Source organism: Panthera leo, chromosome A3, assembly GCF_018350215.1.
Source record: "Panthera leo isolate Ple1 chromosome A3, P.leo_Ple1_pat1.1, whole genome shotgun sequence".
NCBI classification, from domain to species: Eukaryota; Metazoa; Chordata; class Mammalia; order Carnivora; family Felidae; genus Panthera; species Panthera leo.
Window position 1 is genome coordinate 112,580,076 of NC_056681.1, and position 26,962 is coordinate 112,607,037.

The following is a 26,962-nucleotide window of genomic DNA, read 5'->3' on the forward strand; positions in this document are numbered from 1 at the left end:
CTTCCCCCGCACCCCCGCCGCCTCCTTAAAATAAGGCGCCTGGGAATAAAAGCTCTGGAAAGGGCTTAAGAAATCAGGTAGAGAACGCAACAGGGGGAATGAAACAACTTTCTGAATTCCTCCTTGTCAAGGGAAAGTTGACGCCTCTCTAAGCCTGGAATAAAGCTACCGCAGCCACAGCGAAATCAAATGGCACGCTATCTGGCGTTCTCGGCACTGGCCCGTCTACGCCTGTCCTAAGGAATTAGAGTTTTCCCTTTCCCCACGCCCCACAGCTCAGGCGAGAACACGCCAGCACGCTGCGGGCATCCACCCGGATGACTCCCCGGGCTCCCAAGACTCCGCTTCACAGCCAACACCCACCAAGTCCTGAGCCGCCACCCCCCAAGCTCCTCCTGCGCCCATCTCGCTCCAATATTCGCACATGCGTACACCCAATAAAGAGAAGTCAGGGCGCTCCCCCTCGAGGTAGGTCCCCACGCCCAGCTGCCACGCAGCCAGTCCTCCTGCCCTTCTTCGGGCCACCGGCTTCGCTATTCACTAATACGCATGTGTAATACGGTGCCGCCCAGCACCGCTTTAGCCGGCAGGGGTGGGGCGGAGGGCGGGACCGAGTTTCTTGCGCACGCTCCGGGCATGCGCAGTGCAGCGGTTGAGGCGCCAGCTGTCGACTTGGAAGTTCCGGGGAGGCGGCGCATGCGCGAGTGTACGCGTTGCCGGCGAAGAGGGGAGCCTGACGACTCGGAAATTTGAATACCACAGTAGCATGGAGTGTGACCTCATGGAGACTGACATCTTGGAGTCGTTGGAAGATCTGGGGTAAGACTGCCAGGGTACGGGTCTCCTAAACCTCACACTGCCGGCCCCCGGGAACACCTCCTCCGCCCCAGTCGGGGACACCTGCCTTTGCACGCCGCACCCGGTGGCTCCTGGCTGTCGCCTCCATATGGCTCCCGAACCCCAATGCCACGTCCACTGTCTGCCCTGCCGGGTCGGGGCCCTCCTAACGCGACGACCGTAGGCCTGCCCTGTGCTCCCTGCAGCCGAGTTACCCGCAGCGTTTGTCAGTCATGCGTGTCATTGTCTGGGCTCTGGGTTCTCGCCACCCCCCTCCCCGAGCTTCTCTTCTTGCTCCCCATCGTCTTGCCCTACCCCCTCACTCTGGAGGTTGCCAAAGTTGATTCTCTTTTTTCCTACTCGTTCTCCAAACTTCTGCTCGTGTCCTGAGCCCCTGCTCCTACCCCACCCCATTTTCTCTCAAAAAAATCTCCTTTGCCCAGTCATCTCTGCATGCACTCAGGCTTCCCTAAGCCACATGCCTGCATCCATTCCGCTAGCCACCTCACTTATGTACCTAACCTGTCACCATCTTCATGGGAACCACTTGCTGTTTCCCCTGACAGTGACACTCTACTTCTTTAAGCCACCATTAGTCCCGACCCTTAGAGTCCTCTTCAGCCACCACATCCCCTGCATGTTTGTTGTGCATTTTGTCTCTTCTTACAGTTAGCCAACCATGATTTAGTATCTAGAAGCTGGGAATAGGGCTTCTGATCTCTCTGGGTCACTGAGATCAGTGTACTCTATTAAAACTTGAGAATTTAGAACCTTTTGGACTACGGGTGGTTCCAGAAATAAACTGTGGAATTACATTATGTGTCTACAGGTAAATGGTGTCCAAAAAATACAGATTTAGCTAGCTGTATTTATAAAATAACAAGTCCTTTGTCAAAACTCTCCCCAAGGGTGTTCATGACATGGAAACCTTTGGGGGAACCTTTCTTTAGGAAAGTCCACCGACGGGGCCCCTGGGTGGCTTAGTCGGTTAAGCTCTGACTCTGGCTTATGTCATGATATCATGGTCTGTGAGTTCAAGCCCCGCATTGGGCTCTGTGCTGACAGCTCAGAGCCTGGAGCCTGCTTCAGATTCTGTCTCCCTCTCTCTGCCCTTTCCCCACTTGCGCTCGCTCGCACTGTCTCTCTCTCTCTCTCTCTCTCAAAAATAAATATTTTAAAAAGTTAAATAAAAAAAAAAAAGGAAAGGAAAGGACACCATGAGGTTCTCAGAGTCTGCCCATTTAAGTAACTTGCTGTCCTGGTAGAAATTTTTGAGAAAAGAATTGGTGGTGTTTATCTTTTTTTGTTACAGTGAATTATCATTGTCTCTCTCTTTGGAGCTTGCTCTGAATTTTCAGAATATTCCAGACTTTAGGGGGCTTATTTCTTTGATTAGAGTATAGGTAAAAGTCACATTCAGCAATATGGTCTCTTTGGCAGACATCTCAGACTAAATTGATTGCTCACATATGAATCCATTCATTCAGTAAACATTTTTAAGGAGCACTTGTGCTCTGGGGCAGTGTTGGGCTGATCATTTACTAGCCCAAAGTGAGGTAGAAGAGAAATTCACACTGTGAGAAAATGCTGCGAGAACTGAGGACGAAGGTCTCTTTACACTTGGAAAGCAAATAAAGTCCCAAAAGCTTCCTAGAAGAAATGACACTTAAGGTTAGCATTGAAGGAGTAGTAGACTGAGGGAAGAGAGCCTTATTTAAATGGAGTCATTCTGCTTGGGTAGATGTTGCCTAAAGAATTGGTGATGGATGCTGTTTCTTCCCATTATTGTTCTACCCTTTTCACTGTATTTTCTGGAGTACTAAAAAAGTAGTTGTTACTGTAATCATTGTAATCAAGTAAACATTTGAGATGGGTTGTAATGTACAGCCCATCAGATTGAACCATCAGATTTTCCGAAAACTTTGCTATAAATTTTAAGCAAAACTACTGAGTTTGATGACATTCAGTCATTAAAATTCAGGCCTGATTGATTGACATGTACGTTTAAAGGATTCACTGAGAATTATTACAGTTTAAATGACTATCGTTTATCTTTAATCTGGCACACAGTATAAATTCAATAACTATTTGTAGAATAAGCTAACAAATTCTAAATGTGTAACACAAGGAGACATTTGTAGGCCTAGTCTCTATATTGCAGTATCTAATAATTTGTGGGTTGAATCTAGATGCCAGGCTATATAATCTCACTTTTTGTGTAAGGTTTTTTCCCATTCAATTCAGTGTATAAACACTTAAGTGCATTTTAAAAGAACCAAATTATTGTCATTTCTCGAACATCTCTGTACCTCCAAACTTCAAATTATCTTAAGTATACTTAATGTTCATCTTTAATAACAGTGTTTTTATCAGTATTTCACTTAAAAGATAAAATAATCTTCTGAAGAACATATATTTTAAAATTGCTTTGAGAATGACAGGATCTTTGGTTCTAGTTATATTCTAGGCTGGGGTTCATTATTACTGTTGTCTTTTATGAATATGTGAACATTTAATAATATTTTAAGATTATGCTTGAATCACTTAAAAAGGGTTAGGATTCAGATGCACCAGTTTGCCCAGACATCAACTTGCCAGCAGTTATTCATGTTTTAAATAAATCCAGACATTTCTTGAGTACTAGTATGTCTTAATAGTCTTAACTGTCATTAAATCTAGAAAAAGCAAATAATTGATTAACTGACAAGTTTTTGCTTTTAAAGAAAGTCATTAAAAAATTATCTAATTCATTTCTGGAAAAATTTCTAGAAAAGATAACCTAAGTTATATTTCTGAAATTGTAAACTATAGTATAATGAGCTATCACTTTTTAATGTTTTAATTTCAATTAAGTTAAAGTAAGAAAATCTTTGTACAATAAGAGCTTTCAGTGAATGGATAGAAGTTGACATAATTTAGTAGTGTATATGATTCTATTAAATACTCCTATGTATTTTGAAGAATTGAAATGCAATTACCAAGTAGCTTATTTTTCTATTTTGTTAGATTAAAATTAAAAACTTAAATTTTATTTTCTGTAAATTTTATTTGTATTTGCAGGTTTAGAAATTGGTCCTCTAACTACAAATAATACATAGATAAATTGTATAAAATATTAGGTGTGATTTTATATTCTTCTGAAGTATAATTTTTTACTTACCAGTTACAAGGGTCCATTGTTGGAAGATGGCGCTCTGTCTCAGGCAGTCTGTGCTGGAGCCAGTTCCCCTGAGTTTACCAAACTCTGTGCTTGGCTGGTGTCTGAATTAAGAGTGTTCTGTAAACTAGAGGAAAATGTGCAAGCAACTAACAGTAAGTAAACATTCAGTTTTAGGTGCAAAACATAAAAGTAAAATTGGGGTATTGTCAGTTGAACATTATTAGTACTAAACCTGAAGTTTTAAGTTTTTTCTAAGTGTAAAAAGGAAAAAAAAAACATTAAAAGTTGAAGTTAAGTGAAAGTTGAAAAGATCTTATTACTGAGATACAGAAATGGGAGACAAGTATTGCATATATGAACTTTCCATTCTTTGTAAAACATGACTTGTGAGCTCTTAAATTGGTGGCTAGAACTCAAAGTTGGAATGTTTTTCTTAGGACCACTAGATTCCAGGAGGACGTGTGGCATGTAAAGTAAATGCATTACAATTCTTTTATACACGGGAAGAAAGAGAAAGAACACTTTCTTAAGAAGTTTTCTGTATCGCAGAAATGTATCACTAGATCCACCACAATCAGATGCAGCACCATCAGATTTACAGTGTTGAGAGCTGTTTTATACTTGCCAATTTTGTTATTGTATTAGCACTACTTTGTTTATTCTGCAAAAGAGACAGAAGCTTGGAACCTAACACTACACCATCTGGCTCCCTCCTACCATAGGTAAACCTACAATGGGAGACAAAGATAAATGCCTACTTGTTAACCTACGCTCATGGAGAACTATACACATACTCCCCACCCACACCCGACACAATCCCATTTGAAGAGCTCACGTTTTTACATGTTTAGTATATTTAATGTGCACATGTTAGTTGCAGCCGTTTGCAATTATTAAGGACACTGTAGCGTAACAGTAATGATAGCATGGCTTACATTTATTGAGCATTATGTTCTAAGCATTTTCTATGTGTTAACTCATTTAAAACCTGAGGCAGGTTTTATTGCTCTTTTATACATGAAACAAGAAAGCACAGCTAGGTTAAATGCGTTGTCTGAGGTCACACAACTAGTGCATGATATCACCAGAGTTCAACCCCAGCAGTCAAGATTGGGGGTCAGCACTCTTAATACTGCCTCTTGGCCTCACATTTCAGAGACTATAGGAACTTGTGAAAACATGTATACTAGATGATAACTATAACCTGGAGCCCCTTTCAAAAGAAAACATCTCATAGAAGCCAACATACAAAACAGGTAAAGTGTACCTATTTGGTTGAAGTTAAGAGGGAGTATGTTTAACACAAGCCTCTCCTCCTCCCTGGCTCCTTGTAAAGGAGTTATTTGGAATTTGAGTTTACAGAACAGTTTGCAAAACAGTAATACAGCCTTCCCATTTTACAGATGAGAAAATGAACTCAGATCAAGTGATTCAGAGTTTGTTGATTTTTGCCCCTGTGTGATAGAAAGCCATTAGAAAGAATGGTAAGGAAGAAGGGGCATTGTTTTTCCTTGGTTCACGAGATAAACTCTGTACTTAACGTGTTATGGGAATACAGAATTACAAGTCATGTTTGCTAACTTCAGATTTAATCTCATTGGGAATGTTAGGCACAAATGGAACCACTGGAGGTTAGTACAGTAATTCAGTGCTTCACTTTATGGTTCACAGCAGGAGGAAATCAGTGAGCGCAGCAGCACTTGGGGAAGGTTCTATCAAGGAGCAAGACCACTGGGCTTTGATGGGCAGGTGAGGTTTGATAGATGAGAAGCACATAGAGGGCATATCAATCGCAGCGAATAACTTAAATGAAGGCACAGACGTGGAAATGAGTCTGCCTGTTCCTTCGACAGTGAGGAGACTGGCGTGGCACAAATGGAATATTTGTGGAGGTAGAGGGTAACTACTATATATATGTCATAGGTACTACTACATAGCAGTTCGCAGGGAAGGTAAAGTGGAGAAGCCGTGAAGAAGAATCTTTAAGGGCAGACAGATAATTAGATTAGGCGAGGTAGAAATTAGGAAACCATTAAACATTCTCCAATAAGGGAATAACCTAATGAAAACTTCTCAAGAACAGAAGTTGGCAGTGGTGTGAGAAAGGAAGGATTTAGAAGTCAAAGTAACTTGTGTTAGGAATATCCTGTTAAAACTTGCAACTTACATATATAACTTTTATGCTAATAAGAAAAACAATTTTTATTAAACAAGGTTATTTTAATTCTTAAAAGGCCCGAGTGAAGCTGAAGAATTCCAGCTTGAGGTGAGTGGGCTACTAGGGGAGATGAACTGTCCGTATCTTTCACTGACATCTGGGGATGTGACCAAGCGCCTTCTCGTTCAGAAGAACTGCCTCCTTTTGCTCAGTAAGTTCATAGCTACTAGAATGTAGCTGTTATTTTTTATTCATGTTTTCTTTGACTAATAAACTGGCTGTTTACTATTTCATTACGGATTGAAATCAGAATGCTACATATTTTAAAGAAAACTATTACATTTTCAACTTAGAAGCTAATCGTGGTCCTGTGCACTGGTAGCAGCGTTGTTTTGTAATTACTCCTCTTTTATCATTTAACTTTCCTGGTACTCGAAGTATTATGCTTCACCTAATGTGACCGTAGGTAGTGCCCAGTATTCAAGTGTGTGATCATTAAACCTTAGCGTTCTGGACTGGAAGCACATTTTAAAACAGACTAGGAAGGTAGTGTGGGAATAATGAAGATTTTTTAAAAAAATTAAAGTGTTGTATATTGTGGGTATTTCTTTGTGGCTGGGTAATTGGGGGTTTTGGTTTTGTTTGTAAATCTATCAAATTACAATGTAAAATTTTCTGGAATAGTATTTGAATTTTTCCTGCACTTACTGATCATTCTGGGAAATAAATTGTTACAAAAACTTCTTTCTTTCCATGTTTTTTGTATACTAACTATGATTTCTTTCTTCACCCTGAAAAACAGTAAGTAGACTCACAAATTTTATTGCCTTAAGTGAACCCTGCAGTAAACACAGCCAGTAGTCTTAACTCACAAGTTTTGTAGCATCTGAGACACATTTAGATTAAGCTTTGGTTAAGTGAATATTATAGTTCTTATTATGACATAAATAGGTCGGGGTTTTTAAAATATTGTCTTTATAACTGTGGTTTCTGAATAATGTGACAGCTCTAATTTTGAAAGTTCAGTTTTTTAAAAATGGTGTTCATAGCCATTATACCCAGACACTGAGTTATTCCAGAATCACTTTCATAATTTCCCCTTTGTTGAATGATTTTTGGGGGGTGGAGGGGGGTATACACATAAGGTTAGATACTGCTTGAAATACTAATACTGCTGCATGTAGTTCTTAGGTGTGCATTCAGTATCCTTCAAATTGTGCGATTTCTAGAACTGGCTCAGCCACAGTGTACTCACTCGTTCTTCCTTCGTAACACTGCTTACCAAAACCTAGTATTTGGCACTCGAGATATGTTATCTTACATAGGAAGATAAGAACTTTATGGAAAGCTTAGTAATGATCATGAATAACTAATGTTTTCAAAGAGCTAAGAGTTTGGCCTTTTTAGTGTTCATACTTCTAAAAACCACTTTGAATATAAATCTTTATAAAATGCCTTTGACTCTTTCCTGTTTCTTAAGCAGACTGCACTGAATATTATTTTGGACTCGGGGTCATAATTTATAGACTTTAATTTTTTTTTTAATGTTTATTTTTTGAGACAGAGACAGAGCATGAACGGGGGAGGGGCAGAGAAAGAGAGAGAGAGAGACAGAATGCAAAGCAGGCTCCAGTCTCTGAGCTGTCAGCACAGAGCCCAGTGCAGGGCTCGAACTCACAGACTGTGAGATCATGACCTGAGCCAAAGTCAGAGCCCGAATGAGCCACCCATGCGCCCCTAGACTTTATTTTAATGTGCTATCAACTCAAAAGCTCCTCAGTAATATACAACTGTTTGCTTCTCAACTAAATGACTAAACCAACTAAAGGTTATGCTGCTCTTGGAATTCATGCACATATACATTACTCCCTCCTCTATCTTTGCTTCTGCTGTTTCCCCTTTAAAATATTCCCCTCAGTTTGTATTCCCTCTGTCATGCTAGTATTTATGTACATGTGCTCATTTTCTTTTCGCTCTGTATAAATATTTCTCATCTTTCCAAGTATCAGTTGTCACATCTTAATGCTATAATTTTACTTCTCCAGCACCCTTGAACTTCTTAATATGAAGCTTTTAATACATTGTGTTCCAAAGGGGAATATAACCAATCTCGTTAGAATTGTTAGTAGACTAGACTTTGAATGAGTGGCTAAAAAACTCTCCTGTGTCTGGTTAAGAAGTTTTAGCTGTTCATTGCCTGTCTGGTTGTCCAATTATTTCCCTTAGGTAAAATAAGTCAGATATCGGAGTTCTTAATAGATGAAGAATTATTCATCTTTTTATGCATATATTCTTTATTCCTAACTAGATTGCCAGTAGAGATCATCTGTTTTGTTTTGTATTATATTTCCAGTACCCTTCCTAGTACTTTGAACTTCAGTTACAGTTAATGTTTTTTTTTTATGGGAATTGTATTGGTGAACTAATTTTATGGATGCCTGAGCTATGTTGTCCCAAATTTGGAGAACCAGTTTATTAAATCATATGATTTTCTAGAACAAGGGTTGGCAAACTTTTTCTTTACAAGGACAAGGCGGTGAATATTTTCAGCTTCGTAGGCCATAAGGTCTTTGTCACAACTCCTTAACTCTGCTGTTGTAGCATGTACCAGCCAGAGAGGTTATGGAAATGATCATGGTAGTGTTCCAGTAAAACTTTATTTAGAAAAACAGTGGTTATTTTCATGACCATGGAGTTTTACTTTTTTGGTCTTTTAACTCATACAGTTTGCTGTATGGAACACATTAAGATTTTATCAAAACCATTTAGAATGACCTTTCCAGCAGCTTGGCTGTTATTTATTGTTCTAGCATAACACCTTGGGTATAGGAAATGAGATACCCAAGCTGATCATTCTTTGGTATTTCTCATAGGACTTAAGAGCCCAGAAAATGTCTTTTTCCAAAACTCTCTTTCTAATGTCAGAAGGTTCTCACTTTGTCACATAACCGGAAATCCTGAGATCCAAATGATTATTAATCATCTTTCACAAAAATTTAAATGTCCTTGGGAAGGTTAAAGAAATAAGAGTAAATATTTTATACCTTCAGTCACCTGAAGCAGATTGCAGCCCTCATTATACCTGGCTGAAATCAACACATAAGGGGATGATATTGATACAGAAGGATTCTGCCAAGGAAAGCTTAGAAAGTTCTGTTGATGTTTTTCAGGGGAGTTGGGGGGAGTGGGGAGAGAAGGAGGAAGGTGGGGGAAAGGGAATATTGAGAAGATCAAAGATGGAAGAAGGGTTTCTTTAAACAGCCAGAGAGGGTGGCATTAGGCTACTGGAGGCTGTGAGAAAGGATCTTTGGGGAATTCCGTGCCCTTCCCCTTTTGTAAGTTGAGTTTTTATTACTTGAAAATGTTTTATGCCAGTTCTGAACAGACTACCTAAGTTTTGGAACGTAAGAGAGCAAGAGAGTTCCATCACTGCTGCATGTCAGTAGTGAGAAGTAAAAAAAAAAATAATAACCAGTTCCAACTGTTGCTGAGGATTGCCACCTGCCACCTTTGGTAAATTTGTTAGCAGATGCCAACCCCTGTTCTGGATAGTGGGATAACACAGATCCAGATTTTTAGATGTGATCTACCTTGTTACTTTGGTTTCAAAGAAGAATCACTTATTTTAAATCACCCTTTAAACATATATTGATTAAATACCTGAATTACAGAACCAGTTTATATGTTAATGTCATTTGCAGGTAAAAATGGTTTTCTTTTCTTGTTTTTATCCATTCTTGCAGCTTTAAAAGTTACGTATCACTAGGTCTATAGAGTTGTGACTCCAGACTTATGACTATTAACTGTAGCTGTATCTCATTTTGAAATCTTATTTTGTTTACTTCAGCATACCTCATCTCAGAACTAGAAGCTGCCAGAATGCTCTGTGTGAATACTCCTCCAAAAAAAGCTCAAGAAGGAGGCGGTAGTGAGGTCTTTCAAGAGTTGAAAGGCATATGTATTGCTCTAGGAATGTCCAAACCTCCAGCCAATATAACTATGTTCCAATTCTTCAGCGGGATTGAAAAAAAAGTAAGACCTTTAGTACCAGATTGTAGTGTATTAAAGGCATAGTCCTACATTTGTTTGAAATGAAGCAAGTTAATTTCTCTAAATGGGAACCTAATGTGCATATTATTGTTACTAAATGAGTTTTGGGTTTTAAATCCTAGATACCTTAAAGAGAAATTAGTGCTTTACTATTTTTTTAAACTTGTGAGCATGTTTCTTTTTCAAAAAGGAAGCTTTATGCTTTGACTTATAAACTGAAATAAGCTAGGTATAATGTAAAAAGAATTAAGACTTAAGTCCTTTTTAAAATTTTATCACTGAACTTTGAGGCAATTAATTTTTAAGGTCTTTATCATTAAATGTTATCACCTTCCTTTCCATTGACTGGACAGAAAAGGATGTCAATGTTTTTGGTTTTTTAATCCAGTCACTTTGAGTCTTACATGTTTCAGATGGCAAGCTAGGTTTGTTGACCACTACTAACAACCTAGTATGTGAAAATAAGTCAGAATTATTTTTATGCCACACGTAATCTACAGTTAAGAGGTTTTAAAAATATAATTGACTAGGAATAAGCACTTTTAATAAATAAATATAAGAGAATGGTATTTGTTATAGCAGAGTTATTCTCTGTATGCATATCTGCTGGACTCTAAGAATTGGTACATTTGCATTGTGGGGTCAGTGGACACCATGATGCACAAATTCGGCTGAACTCTACAGGGGAGCAGCACTGTATCCATAGTCTATATTTTCTGTGTGTTCATTCATCCATTCAGCAAATACCCATTGAGTGCCTACTGTTGTCAGGCACTGTTCTAGGTACAGTGAAGGAATCATGCTTCCATAGGCACTTGAGGAGTGGGACAAGTGAGTGTCTTTATCGTGTGGGTCTTGTACATTTCAAAACATCCTCCACCTTTGCCTCTGTCAGGAATCTTCTTTTGATGGCAAGATATGATGGGAAATGGGAAGATGAGGAAGATATGTTTTACTTGTAGATTTGTTTATTCATTCATTTATGTGTTTGTGTCAGTTAAAGGAGACCTTAGCAAAAGTTCCACCTAACCATGTGGGAAAGCCTTTATTGAAGAAGCCAATGGGACCAGCCCACTGGGTGAGTAGCAGTCATCTTGAATAAACTCGGTAAAGAACCATCTGCCTCTCTCATGGTGTTGACACTTACAGTTTGTGTTGTTTAAGTTATGTTTTCTGATATGTAATATCCTAGCTGGACATTCTCAGAATCAGTTTTGTGAATCTTAAGATTTAGGCAGAATAATTTTATTTGTGTATGATTAGAAGCACTTACCTCATAATTTGTAAATATTTCACATAGCTAGTAAAAAATAAATTGCAGTCGAGTATGTTTCTAATTGCCAAATGGGTTGCCTTCAAGCCAAAAATGTCACTGGGCTAAGCTTCACACAGTGAAATATGGGAAGGCTTAATGAGAATTCTGTGCTTATTCTTTATTATGTTTTGAGACATTGTTTTGCCTATTTTTTCATCAACTTACTATAACTTTTAGTACTATATCAAGTAATTTGCTTTGTGCTAAGTGCTGGGGAATTAATTGGTTATGAATGAAGCAGACACAAGTTTCTGCCCTCTTGGAACAGGGGGTCAAGCAGACTTAAATTCTAACTGGTCTTTTAAATTTTGTTTTTAGGAAAAGATAGAAGCAATTAACCAAGCCGTAGCCAATGAATATGAAGTTCGGAGAAAGCTGCTAATAAAACGTTTGGATGTCACTGTCCAGTCTTTTGGCTGGTCTGACAGAGCTAAGGTACATACTAAATAATTTAAAAGAGCAGAGTATTTATAGACATGATCCTTAAACATTCCTAGCACAGGTTAGCTATGGTGGAGACTACAAGAGAAATGCATAGGAGACACATACAGGAATTTTTCTTTAGTGAGTTGCTGAGTAGCAACTCTTCCAGCTATTCAGCAATAATGAAGAAAACATTTTTTTCAGGATTTTCAGTTTTTTTTTTTTAGCAAAACCGTATGTTTTAGGCCCTACTAAGAGTACCCATTTGTAAGAGAAATGGATAGAGTATTTAAAAATCACTAAAATAAAAAATTTTGAAATCACTTGTTTGCTATACTTAAAGCTAACAATTTAATTTGCTACTTAAAGTGAGAAATACTGGATTTAGCAAGACCAGCTATTACTGTGCATTTTTAGAGAATTGGAGAATCTGGTAAGACTTCAGTTTTACTTCAGATTAAATGAGATAATCCGGGTAAAGATCTTGGTCATTCAACAGATATTTATTAAATATTAAATATCTACTATACGATCAGTAAGCGGAAAGAAATCGGCACACTTGACTAATTTGACCTCCTTAGAACCCTGAAGTGGAGCTGATCCTTGAATTTATGGGGAGGTTGGTCCAAATGTGTATGAGGTATTCCCTTAATAGTATATTCCTGTTTGAAAACAGATTTTTTTCTGAATTTTAGTTAACTGACTCTGAAATGGTTTTTATTTAGTTCTCCGGTTATTTGCTAATAATATGTTATTTTCACCTGAAATCTTTAAACCTTAGCAAAGCCCTATTTGGCTGCTACATTGTTGGGGTAGATATTTATCAACTTACAATTCTTCAGTGTTGGAAAGGGGTTTTAGAGATCGGTCTTAATTCCCCTCATTTTGCAACTGATGAAAATGGAGGCTTTGTCTGAGACCTCACAGCTACTTGGTAGCAACACATGGCGCAAATGGTTCTCTCCTGTGACTGTTGTAGGAAATACCAGAAACAATCATTTCACTCTCAGCGGGGTCCATGCACTTGAAAAACAAAAACCTTGCACCTCTTGTAGCTAGAAAACCGTCTACTGACTGACGTCAGTGCACTGACTGAGGCACTGACAAACCGCGGTCCTGAGTTTGGCATCGGCATGACAGCACAGGGCATCCTGACCCTGTGTGTTGGAGCTGCTGTTTCTCTCCCCATTTTGGACATCTCTAAAATAATCATGTTTAGTCTAAGTGATATTTAATATCCTTTTGAACCATAATACACAGTGATTTTACAAACTATATTAAATGTATTGGGGAAGATCAGCATTGTACAGATTACTTACACAAATCTTTTTTTTTTGTTTCCTCTAACGGAATTTAGGTACTGCTATCTCATTTTGAAACTTGGTTTTAAATAACTTCATAGAAATTACTTTATATGCACAAAATGAACTTGTTTCACATAATGAAATTTATGTACTTGTATCACTTTGGAATTGCATTTTAAGTCAGTTTTATTTGCAACATAAAACTATTTTCTCAAAAGTGTTTGTTTCCATTCAACAAACAGTGAGTCGAGCACTTACTATAGGTACAAGTGGAAAGAAATACAAGACATTCAGGAAACATTCCTCCAGACAAACTATGGAATGACAATCTCTTTATCCTATTAATTATTAAAGAAAACTTTTTCAAATAAAAAGTCACTGATCATCCCATTGTTTTAACCACAATAGCTGTTTTCATTTTTAGTATTATCTCCCTTCTTTTGTCTATATACACAATCATAACAAACCTTTTTACATTCTATTTTTTCACGTAATTTAAACATTTACCGTCCATATTTTAAGACCTGCATATAACTGACACCAAATATTATTTGTCTTTGTGCTATTTTACTGTGTATCGTACTTGTAACTGTTGCTTCCAAAATTTAGTAGATTGGAGATTGTTGTTTCTCACATTTAGATTAATTTGTCTGGGAAACATTTCTTATATTTGTTTGAACTTGACTTTCTTGTGTGTGAAATTTCTCTTTATGTCCTTTGCTCATTTATCTTTTGCAGTCTTGTGTTTCACACACATCTAAGTGGCCTGCCCCGGTGTCCCAGTTTCCCAGTGTTTTGTCTCTCAGGAGCTGACAGTTTTAGTCATTAACTTATCCTTCTACTAAATGGTTAATGTACACCTTTTTTCCTTATTTATTACTTACAATAGAGGAAAGTATTACACAGGGGGATCACTCTGGAAGAAATGTGTCCTGTTAACATAATTAGTACAAATTAATCATAGCTAACATTTTTTCTCATTGTAAGTAAAGATGGGAAAATTAAAAAGCAAAATTACTGAAATGGTTTACATCCTTGTATCTACCTAGATAAAACGAGTATGTTTGATCTGAGACCAATGGCAGGGGGGAACCTTTTTACGTTTTTGGCCCCACAATCCTAAAGGGAAGCAAGCCCCTTGACCCTTTGTATCTCCCTCCGAGCCACCTCCCAACATTATTCTTTGCTCTATTAGCAGGTCTCACAGTTGTATCTTCAGATAGTTATTGACTAGGTTGGAGCAGTGGTGAGTATAATGTTTCTCCTCCAACCTTAAACCGAGTAACATTATCAGACATTTGGGAAGTCTTGAACATATTTAATATCAGTGTCTCTTTTTCATTTTGAAAATTTACTTTTGTCTTTGAACACTTTGTTTCAACAGAGTCAGACAGAAAAATTAGCAAAGGTTTACCAGCCAAAACGCTCAGTCTTATCTCCTAAAAGTACTATTTCTGTCGCCCACCTTCTGGCTGCAAGACAGGACTTGTCGAAGATTTTAAGGACAAGCAGTGGCTCTATAAGAGAAAAGACTGCCTGTGCCATCAATAAGGTGATTAAAGTATCTTCACTTTTCTTTCACATACATTTATTTCTATTTATAAAAATACAGCAGTTTAAAACCTCTTTCTTACCCCATAGGTGTTGATGGGCAGGGTGCCTGACAGAGGAGGTAGACCCAACGAAATTGAACCTCCACCTCCAGAGATGCCACCATGGCAGAAAAGGCAAGATGGCCCCCAGCAGCAAGCAGGAGGCCGAGGAGGAGGGAGAGGTGGTTATGAACATTCCTCATATGGAGGACGAGGAGGTCATGAACAAGGAGGAGGGAGAGGTGGACGTGGTGGCTATGACCATGGTAGCCGCGGGGGAGGAAGAGGAAATAAGCATCAAGGAGGCTGGACGGATGGAGGGAGTGGAGGAGGAGGAGGTGGCTACCAAGATGGTGGTTATCGAGATTCAGGTTTCCAGCCAGGTGGCTATCATGGTGGTGGCCACAGTGGTAGTTATCAAGGCGGTGGTTATGGTGGCTTCCAAACATCTACATATACAGGAAGTGGTTACCAGGGTGGTGGATACCAGCAGGACAATAGATACCAAGATGGTGGGCATCATAGTGATCGAGGCAGTGGTCGTGGAGGGAGAGGTGGTCGTGGAGGCCGGGGTGGACGTGGAGGCCAGGGAGGAGGTTGGGGAGGAAGGGGGAGCCAGAATTATCACCAAGGGGGACAGTTTGAACAGCACTTCCAGCATGGAGGTTATCAGTATAATCATTCTGGTTTTGGACAGGGAAGACATTATACTAGTTGAGGCTACGGAACCTTACATTTTGCTAGAGCTCAAGTAATAGAAACTTAGTTTCAGAATTCTGAGTCCAGCATCAATTTTGAATTAATGTGAGACCACAGGTGGCAGGCAGATTCCTGCTTGGCATAAGTATTTGTAGGTCTTCATTCAATTCTGTTTTTGTTTGTTTTTTTTTTTTAAGGACTTACATAATGCAGTTTGTTTGAGAAACATATACAACCTCTCTCCTTTGTATGAAGAATTTTTTAAAAGGTAATTAAAATTGCCTTTAATCGACCAGTAGACTAATTCCACAGTCAGAACACGTGTACTTTTTGGGGAAGAAATTACTTGAATAAGTAGTTTTCAAAAAGTTTTGAAAATGAGGATTCTCCTAGATTTTTTTAGATTTACAACTAGGAAGCCTTCCTCATATTAACAGTCCATTTATATGTGTTTTCCTTGAAGTATTCTAATGCCTATTTTCCAAGCACAGTTCTGCCCCAATTGGCTTTTTATTCAGAGAGATTATGCCACATTTGCTTCATGATAGAACTTTGGGTCTGTTCCTATTAAATGAGCTCTTCTGCAGATAGCACATTCAGTAGCCTTATTCTTTTGATGGAATACTGTACCATATGCTCAACTCTGAAAACCTTGAACACGGCCAAAAATCCGTAAAGATTATAAAAGCAAACTAAGTTGTGAACCTATAATACATGTAGGCATTTATATAGTATAGCAATTCAAACTGACCTGCATCCATTCAAAACAAGTTCCTCCTTAAACCTTATTTTTACTTGAAATCTGTTAGAAGAAACAGCAAACTGAAATTTGTTTTATGCACGAGTTAATACCACTGGCTCAGCAAATACAAAATTAGTTTGCTTGGGGCAGGAGACTTTTTTTGTAATGGAAGAAATGCACTACCAAGTAAGAGGACAGATTTTTGCTTAGTGCAGGAGGCCCTTTATTATTGCTGCAGAAAACAAAAGCCTGGCTGAGTTGATGTTTTACATTCTCCTTTACTGAAATCTACATGAAGCTTCGGGCTGGGTTTTTGTAAACGTAAACATTGTCAAGCTGTGAAAGAAAATGGCTGGAGGTGTGCTTTGTGTGAAAGGTGAGCAATAAAGTATCTGTATGTTCTCTCTCTGGTTTGAGTTTTCTTTTAGCTACTTTTAAAAACTGAATTATTGTGGATACTTGTTTCCAGCTTAAGAGCTAATAGTTTGTTTCCCCAAAGATTATTGAGTGTTTCTTTAAAACATAATTTGTAATGAAAGATAATCCTTACCCTAAGGCCACAAATAATTGAAAAATACATATTTCCAAATTTACCTTTCACTAGAACATTACAGCTAGAAAGCGTCACTACTCATTTCTGGCCACTGGGGGGAGCTGTTGTTACACAATGTATTAGGCAAAGATAAATTAATGACCCTAATCTTTCAGGGTTTTTTTTTTTTTTTATTTCGCCATTCTTCCTACGAATGAGGCACATTTTTCTTAAAAGGAAGTGAATTGAAAATATATGTTTGTAAAAGCAGGAATAGTATTTCCTTTTCCTACTAAATGTCTTGCCATAGAATAGCAATATTCTTTTTGCTATTGAGATAGGCACATTCTTTTGGTACCTAAAAACCATTTTAAAAACCTACCTTGATCATTTTGTTAATTTTACCAGTTTTTTTAGATTTTTTGGCAAGACTTTACCATCCTAAAAGGTTCAAACTTGAAGATAATTGAAAATACTCTTATTTATCATTAAAGATTTTTAAGGTCTGTCTTGAACGTTGTAATTATTGGTGTCTCTATGCTATTAAATATATTTAGTATGTATAGGGATGTCCTATCGGAAATAAAATTGTCAAGGTTTCACATCTTAACCTAGAATGTATTCACAGTAGTTACCTTAAAATTTGCTTTATCTGTTTTGTAACCAAAGACTCCACAGTATACCTAATGAATATGTTTCATTCTTTTGACAAACATAATTTTGATTTATTTTTGTGGTTAATAGACTGCTTTTCAAATTTGAGCATGTAAGCAAGCAAATACACATTTTTTTTATGATGGCTCTAAAATTTGCATCTCCATTTTCTGCCTCAAACTAGCTTTTTCCCCCCATTATAAACCCACAAAAAGATGGTCTTTTAGTTTCTCCTCTTTGACAGATTAAGTTCTCTCTGAATAGGGTATCTTTCAAACCACCAGTTAGTTTGCCATTATATTAAAATAAAGTTCTGAGATTTTGTGTAGGGCGTGTATTGATTTTACACATATTCGTAACTTTAACTTGCAGTAAACAATAACTTACTAGAGTAGGGAAGGTGGGAATTTCTTGGAGAAATAAGATAAAATGTTTAGATGGGAATTTTTGACATATGAAATCTTAAAATACTGTTAACTTAGATTGAGAAAGAACCTTTTGTTAGTGCTTTTGTTTCTTCTCTGAACCAGACACTAAATTAGCATGTCCACATTCTCTGTGCAGATTATCTGAGATCTGCCACTATCATTCTCATTTCTTGCTCTAGATCCAAACTGAGCTAGTATCCATCCAAATGTGCTGGACACAGAAGAGTTAAATAAGTTCTTGCTAAGGGAAACCATTTGAAATCATGTCTGTATATACTAACCTATTTTTCCACTGCCCAAATCACTTACATTCTATTGGATTTTTTTATGTTGTGCCCATTCTACCTTTCTGGATATTTTATTTACCTATATTGTATCCTTTTGAAAATAGGTTTTAGACATATTCATAATACTTAACCATCTCTGTCTTAACTACTTTGGATGGTATTTGATTCATTATTTTTTAACAGGGCCATTGGGTTTACTTACAAAATACACTCATCACAGGGTACCTAATGTTATATAAAATGTCTTTTTTCCCTGCTATTCTTGTTTCTCGTTGCTCACTAACATAATTATAATCACTAGAAATGTTCTTTTTGTTGTTCAGTGCTCCGTTTCCACAGTTGTATACATTAATGTGTTCCTACAGTTCAAATCACTGATGGAGGCAGGTACGCATGTCAGTGTTTGAACTCACTCACCTTGGGTACTTTTAGTCACCTACAAAAGTATGTTGGTAAAGATGTTGCATAAACACAGCTGTTGGCATGAGAACTTCCCCAGTAAATCATTTACTTCCCACTAAATGTAAATGAAGAAACCTAGGGTGGAACTAGAATAAAACTTTTTTTTAAACATGTTCCCTAAGAATTTGAGGGAAGACCTTGAAAAACATATGGAGGTAAGTTAGTCCTGCCTTGGAAAATGTCCAGTGGCAAAGCCAGAAACAGGTAATTACAGAATATAATAAAAATGAAAGTTACACCAGGGCACTAGGATAACACAGTGTTTAGTATTGCTCCTATGAAGTAGAAACATGGTAGAAGCCAGTTAATAGACGGCTCTACATCTCTTCCTAAGTAATTTGGACCTAGTTTATATGCCTCAGTATACCAACATATGCAACATCTGGATTCTATATAAATCACTGACCGGAGAAGAGAATGGATTTAAGGAGAGGGCAACGATTGGAATCAGAAGCATATATTATATCCCACATAATAATAGGGAGGGGGATGATTTCAATCTGAAACTTGGGGAAATGTCAGGAGACAGACTTGGGAATGATCAACATCCACTGACTTTGCATTGGGATATTCAGAATAAGGACTCTGTATTAAATCACCAAAGAGGGGGAAAGGGCATTAGATCTTTCTAGATTAGACAGAATCTCAGGTCACAGAAGCAAGAGGAAAACAGCAGCAGCATGGGAATCTAGGTTTAGTAGTAAGGGCAGTAGTCTGTTACCCTTCATCAAGAGCATTGTGTTACCCCAGTTTCACACAAAGAATGAAGCGCAGGATGGTTGTTGAGTAGACTACCAACATTCATGTAGCTAGTAAGCAGGAGAGCTAGAATCAAACCTAGGCTCCAGAGCTCAGTAACCAACAATTCCATATACTACAGGGATTCAATGAACCAGAGCTTAAAATACCCATTATATCTTGTGACCTTTTCAATAGAACTTTCAGAACTAAAGCCAGCTTACTGGAGTTTGAGGAAGGAAAGACATGAAAGTAAATTTAGACTGTTTCCAGAATCTTCACTAGAGGAGAAAGACAGTAAAATAACAATGTAAAATTTAATGGAATGAAGTGTGCCCTGAGAGGTTACAAAAAGCCAAGGAAGTTTTCAAGGAAATTTCAAGGAAATTTTCAAGTGAGTATCTTCAAGATATAGCAGAATTCTCTGTGAATTCAAAGCAAACCTATCTATTACTGACTGCATCTTAATGCCATTTTTTTAAATGCGGCATTTACAAGATAGTTGAGAAATTTTCTTGGGGAAAGTTTTGAAAAGTACAATCAGTTCCTCAGGACAAAAAGGTTTACTCCCAGCATAGGTTCCAGCACTTAACACAGCCTTAGCCAGCACTGGCTCTAATGTCTCCTGCATTAGATTCCTACAAAATCCTTTCTCACTCAATGTACCAGTGGTACAGAAGACCAATCAGATGTCAACTACATTGGGGTGCTTGGGTGGCCCAGTGGGTTAAGCAACCAACTTCAGCTCAGGTCATGATCTCATGTTTCATGAGTTCAAGCCCCTCATCAGGCTCTGTGCTGACAGCTAGGAGCTCAGAGCCCTCTTTGGATTCTGTGTCTCCCTCTCTCTCTCTCTGCCCCTCCCCTGCTCATGCTCGGTCTCTCTCTCTCAAAAATAAACATTTAAAAAAATTTTATTTTTAAAGTCAACTACATTAGTGCAAAACTATAAAGAAATTTGTTTTATTCTAACCTTCAATTTTCAGAAATCCCAACTGAAAGGGATGAGGGAGGGCTTTTTTGTAATCTTATTTACGATGCTGAGATAATAGTTTTAAATATTGCACTGCTAACAGTTACCTTCTTTCCCTGTTATTTAAGTGCTTTCCCATGGAAAAACAAGAGTAATAGAAAGCATGTCTCCCCTAGAGGCACATCTGTAACAGACTAGGGCAATGAAATGTATACCTGTATTAAAATTGAAAAGCAATGTGTGGATACAACAAATATTTGCCTAACAATTCATTTAGAGCACCAGGAGATGGGTGTTCTGGATTCAGAACTTGAGTGCACTAACAATTATTAAGTATGATAATCTGTATAAAATGTCCACCATGATGTACAGTACATGGTATAAACTCAGTGTTTAGCTACTATCAATACATAAGTAATTACTACTCAGGAACACCTTAAACAGAACCGAAGGGAGAATATCTCTCATCCCTTCCTGGTTCAAGTTTGGAATAAATGTTTCAATTCTCCTTATTACAACTTCAAAACAGCCTAAATTATCTTGATATCCTACATACAGACCTATGATGCTTCTTAATTCTAGTTTTTGTCTAATAAGAGAAATCTTTTCCAGTGTATTCAGTGTGTGTGTAGAACAGAGCAGCTTTGGGGCGCCTGGGTGGCTCAGTCGGTTAAGCGTCCGACTTCGGCTCAGGTCATGATCTCGCGGTCCGTGAGTTCGAGCCCCGCGTCGGGCTCTGTGCTGACAGCTCAGAGCCTGGAGCCTGTTTCGGATTCTGTGTCTCCCTCTCTCTGACCCTCCCCTGTTCATGCTCTGTCTCTCTCTGTCTCAAAAATAAATAAACGTTAAAAAAAAAAATTTAAAAGAACAGAGCAGCTTTGCAACAGCATCAAGGACAACAAAGGGATGGAGGTGAAGATCAGTAGACTCCTTGTTTTTACATTTCTATCAAATATTCCCTCTAGTTGGGCACTTTTTTTTCCTAATGATAAAAAAAAAAAAAACAAGGTAAACTAAGAAGGTAGGATGATGCATCTGATTTAGCATAGTTTTCCAAAATGGAATTAGCAAGAACATGCAGTCATTGCAAAGGATACGCTGCTCGAATGGATTGCTCTAAGTAAAGGAATAAATTCCCAATCCTCGTCTTCCACAAATACTCTTTCCCAAACCTAGCTGAGAAAATAACTTTTCCCACTTCACCAAAAGACAGACAAGCAAACAAAAAGTCCACAATATATCTCTGATATATTCCTCTTGTGAATTGCACCAGGTGTAAAATCCTCTGGGTACCAAACACAGAGACCTTAAAATATATTGGTTAACATCTATTCAAAGCACTCCCACCCCTTAAATCTCTTTATATTTATTTCCCTTAAGGATCAAATTGCCCTGTCTAGGGAAATTCTGAATTCAGAGAAACCAAACGAGTATTGGTTAGTTATGTGGATTATTTTAAATATCACCAGACTATTTTATAAAAACCAAATCTTATTACGATTCATTGGATAAAACTCATAGACAAAATGTTAAATGCTTTCTTTCAGACTTGAAGGTCATTATTCAGTAAGGTACCTAGAACTATTTTATCAAATCATGTCCTGAAATATTTATTCCGATCACAGTCAATGCTCATTTCATCTTACAGCAAGCAATAAACTTACTTAAACTTATGATAAAACATTTTGTACATAAACTTAAAAATGTGCAGGTGAGCAGAAAGGCTTAAAGACCATAAGCTGGTAAATGTCTTCATGTATGTCTGAGGACTTACTTCATTAATAATGCACTGTCCTAGACCAGAAGTAGCTGCCTATATCGTATACTAGAGAAGCCTCTTTTTGAGAGTATGATCTTTACTAGCACTGGGGTGTGTAGAACAACCCCTCTGAAGGTGTTTTAGCTATAGAAAAAGAGATGGTATGTGGCACTGGAAAGAATGCTATATTGGGAATTCAAAAACCAGTTATTTCATTTTTGAATAGCATTTTGAATAGCTATTACATGGCTCAAAATTCAAAACATAGAAAGTTTTTCACTGAAGTCTCTGTGTCCCTCTGCCACACAGTCCTCCCCCTACCCACTCATAGATATTTAATTTGTTACTGGTGTGTGGATGTGTCCTCTTTCAGAGATATTTTACACATATAAAGAGAATAAATAAGCTCATGTTTTCCCTCCACTTATACACGAATGATGGCATGCAATACATCCATACATACTGTTTTCACCTTGATTTTTCTTTAAAATTTATTTTGCAGACCTTTCTATAACAATTCATGAAGAGTTTCCTTTTTTTTTTTTAATGTCTAAATGGCATTACATTGTATGGATAGATATAAGCGTTTATTTGTTTAACCAGGGCTTTATTAATTGATACTAGATTATTTACAGTGGTTTCCTATCCTGAACAATAATGTTGTGATAAGCCGTGTTCACTTTGTATTTCTCTTGTGTCCCAGGAGATCTTGAGAGGTCATAAGTAAGAGCCGGGATTCTGGATCCATACTGCTGGGGTTTGAAGCCTAGCTTCACCACTTATTAGCTGTGTGTCCTTGGGCCTGTTACTTAAGTTCTCTGTGCCTCAAGTTTCTCACTGTTGGTAAGAACTCGAGTTACTACAGATATTCGATGAATGGCCCTGTGTAAACTACCTAGAGCAATGCCTGACATACAGTAAATCCTGTTTCAGCTGCTGCTACTACTGCTAACGTTATCATCATCATCATCATCTTTAGGATAAATTCCCAGACACAGAACTACTAGGTCAAAAAGAAAATACATGTTGAATTTTGACAGATGTTGCCAAAATGGTCTTCATCAAGGTTCCACAAATTTATATTCCCAACAGTGATATGTGAATGGAATGTCTACTTCCCCACACTCATGCCAAGAAAGTGTTCAAATTTTTTGAATCCGAGGAGTGAAAACTATTACTCTAGTACAGTTTTAAGTTATATTTCTTTTTAGGGAGAAGGGTAACATATTGCGTCCTCTGGATTTCTTTTGGTGTGAATTATCTTTTCAATTCCTTTGCCCATTTTATTTGAAACCCAGAAGTTGAATTTGTCTTAATGAATTTGTAGCTCTGTGTACTGCATTCTACTTAAAAAGGCTTGACCTATCTAATAATTTAAAATATTTATCCCATAGTTTATAGTACGGTTTGATGTTTTTCCATGTAAATCTTTCGTTCATTTGTAAATTATCATGGTGTAAGTTTTGAGCTGTAAATCCAAATTTATTTTAAGCTTGCTTCCCAGTGGTCGTTATTTTGCTGAATTATATTTATTTTCTGAAATGATATGAGATGACCACTTTATCATATACTTAATTATCCTGCTGCTTCCTCAGTTTCTGGACTTGGTATTCTATGTCTATGAATTCATACCTTTATAATATTGTGCTTCAATATCTGATGGAGCTAATTAGTACTCACTCATTAGTATTTTTCAGATATTACTTTGCTGTTCATGTTTGTTCCTCCCCGACCATGAACTTTAAAATCGATTTGCTAATGAAAAACAAATGGCCTCTTAGCACTTTTTAGGAATTGAAGTAAGAAATTCAAAGGTTCATTCGAAGACAACTGAAATCTTTATGATGTTTCCTTCTTACCCAAAAATTTGGTGGCTTTCCATTCATCTCAATCTTCTTTCGTGTCTCTCAGCAGCACTTTATTTTATTTTTTAACTTTTTTTTTCTTTAAGTTTATTTAAGTAATCTCTACACCCAACATGGCTCTTGAACTCACGACCCTGAGATCAAGACCCACATGCTCTTGCTACTGAGCCAGCCAGGCACCCCCATGTATGCAATTGTAAATCTTATGGCAGCCATGTTAAGAAAGTAAAAAAAGGTAAAATTATTTTTAATTATATATTTTATTTAACCCATTATATCAAAAATGTTATCATTGCAACCATGTAACCAATACTCAAAATTTCTTAAGGATGTAGTTTACCTTTTTTGTGAACTGTCTTTGAAATCTGACATGTTTTCAACCTACGGCACATTTTAATTTGGGTTAGCCACATTTTGAGTACTCAACAGCACACTGGCTGGTGCCTACCATTTTGGATGGTCCACATCTGGCAAGTTATTTTTTATGTACTCAGTATTTGGTATATCATGAGCTGAGAAGGTGAAAATAAATGTCTTATTCCACTTATTTATTTGTGTTTTTCTCATTGAATCTCCTACACTTTTGTCCTATAAATGTTGATGTTCTATAGTTTGGTGAAAAACATCTGTCTGTAATTATATTTTCATTGTGGATTGTTCTCTTTAGCATTAAAATAGGCCCGCCTTTGTCTCTTTTTGTGCCTTTTGCCTTGAATTTAATTTTATGTGATACTATATCTATGACCAATATTTCCTCTGTTTTCATTTGCCTGATATATCTTTGTCCATTTTTTTTAACTTTTGAGTGTCTGAATCACTTATGACAAGCCTCTCATACACAGCCTAGGACTGGGTTTTTCTTTACCAGTCTGAGAATCTTTTTAATAGTTGAAGTTAGCCCGTTTACATTTATATGACAGATATATTTGAACTTATTTGAACTCTTCTTATTTTAGGATGTGTTTTCCATTTTTAGACTTTAAAAGCTACAAGGTCTCTTTGCTTTGGTTTTTGTATTCTGGTATTTAGAAAGATTTAGAGTTCTGTTCCAGTGTTTACCTTTATAACTATGCAGAATTGCCTTCACCTTCTATATCTTTAGAAATACTAAGAAAAGTCATTGGAAACCTGGAATTAAGGCCAAAGAGGGCTTCATGGCCTTTGGGTTTCATTCTAAAGTAGTATCTAACAAGTGTACATAAAGGTTATCTGACTTTCTAGAGCAATGATTCTCAAGTGTAGTACCCAGCTAGCAGGATCAGCACCAGTATCACTTAGGTACTTGTTAGAAATGCTAGTTCTCAGGCCCTACCCCAGACCAAAAGAATCAAACTGTGTGGATGGCCCCCAGCCATGTGTTTGAACAAGACCTCCAAATAATTCTGGGAAGTAGTTCTCAGAGACGGGCACTTTTGCCCCGTAGAGAACATGTGCAAATGTCTGGGTACATTTTTGGTTGTCACAACTTAAGGGAGAGGAGGATGTGCCACTGGCATCTAGCAGTGTGACCTGCCATGCACAGCAGAGCCCCCACCCTGTCCCAACAAAAAATTATCTGGAACCAAGTGTCAGTCAAGCAGAGGTTGAGAAACTCTCTTCTAGGGGAACAGAACTTTGTTTGCTATACTATTTTTTATGGATTAGGATCCAGATTCTCACTTGAAGAAAACTTAATAAGAATGCAAACAATTTTTATCTGGTAGGGAAACAACTTTTTGCACAGTAGAGAAGATAATCTAAACCTTAGCGTTGAACTGTCCAGCAGGATATTGTGTTAGTTCTCTATTACTGTGTGACAAAATACCCTAAAACTTAGTAGCTTAAAACAACGCTAAGCATTTACTATTATCGTGATTTCTGTGGACTAGGAATTCATGAAGTGGCTTTAATACGTGCAGAAACAATTTTCATCTGCTCTGTAACAGTGTGGTTGGTTGGCTTGCTTTCAGGTGAGAGGTCTTCTGATACCTATTTAGCTATATCCTTTTTTTTCCCCTCTGGTATGCCTTGGGTTTTTGTTTTAACTGTTTGTAATTTTGAACTTTTATCCAAAATCTATGGGAAGTTCATGCAGGGAAGGAGCCAGGATAATGTCCAGACCAGGTGAAATCTGTCACCATCCTGGGGTTTGCACTAAGTTCAATTAGTAAAGGCTAATTGGCAAGGACTGGCAACCGCGGATCTTTTTTGGTTTTGTTTTGTCACAAGACTGTAGCAGCCTGCTATGGTAGAGCAGATCATGTTCTTGCAAATGTTCCCTGTGTGCTCTGCTCTGTTTCTCAGAACCAAACCAGGTTCGGGAGGCTCCTGACCCGGGCTGGTACATGCATTCCTTCCCTTGTGAACAAAGGATTGAGGAGATACACTTCAGAACTTGCCTCTGTGTTAAGAGGGTGCTTGTAGCTGCCTGTGTTTGTTTGTTTATAATCCCTCTGCTACGGGGACATCTCCCCTGAAAGCCTCTGATCAATCTCTGATGCTTTTGGCCATCTTTCCTGTTGGGCCCTCCTAGGCACTCTGCAAATGGAACTTGCTTTTTGTTGTTCTTCTCATTGTTGCTTCTAAACGATTTCCAGCAAGATTAGAATTAATCATTTCTTTTCCCACCCCCAGCTTTTTTAAACTACAAAACTGCTGAAACGCTTAAGGAATAGTACAATGAATATCCATATACCCTTTACACAGATTTAACAATTGTTAACATCTTGCCACATTCACTTTCTCTCTCTACACAAAAACTTGTTTTTCACTGAACCATTTTAAGATTTATTTATTTATTTATTTTTTAATTTTTTTTTTTTTTGAGATAGAGTCGGAGAGGAGCAGAGAGAGAGTATCCCACCACAGCAGAGCCCAATGTGGGGCTCGAACTCACGAACCCCGAGTTCATGAGCCAAAATCAGAAGTCAGACACTAAACCGACTGAGCCACCCAGGTGCCCCTCACTGAACCATTTTAAAGTAAATAGCAATATTGATACTTCA

The 26,962-nt window shown here is 37.7% G+C and overlaps 1 protein-coding gene across 1 annotated transcript; it reads left to right on the top strand.

Moving 5' to 3' along the window:
• The first annotated feature begins 661 nt into the window (after window positions 1-661).
• On the top strand, window positions 662-16,682 carry FAM98A (family with sequence similarity 98 member A). The gene is made up of 8 exons (XM_042933268.1): window positions 662-819; window positions 4,001-4,149; window positions 6,232-6,366; window positions 10,003-10,187; window positions 11,203-11,283; window positions 11,839-11,955; window positions 14,632-14,799; window positions 14,889-16,682. Exons 1-8 carry the CDS (start codon window positions 767-769, stop codon window positions 15,555-15,557), a joined length of 1,557 nt encoding a protein of 518 aa, XP_042789202.1. The 5' UTR covers window positions 662-766; the 3' UTR covers window positions 15,558-16,682.
• Window positions 16,683-26,962: the final 10,280 nt, after the last annotated feature.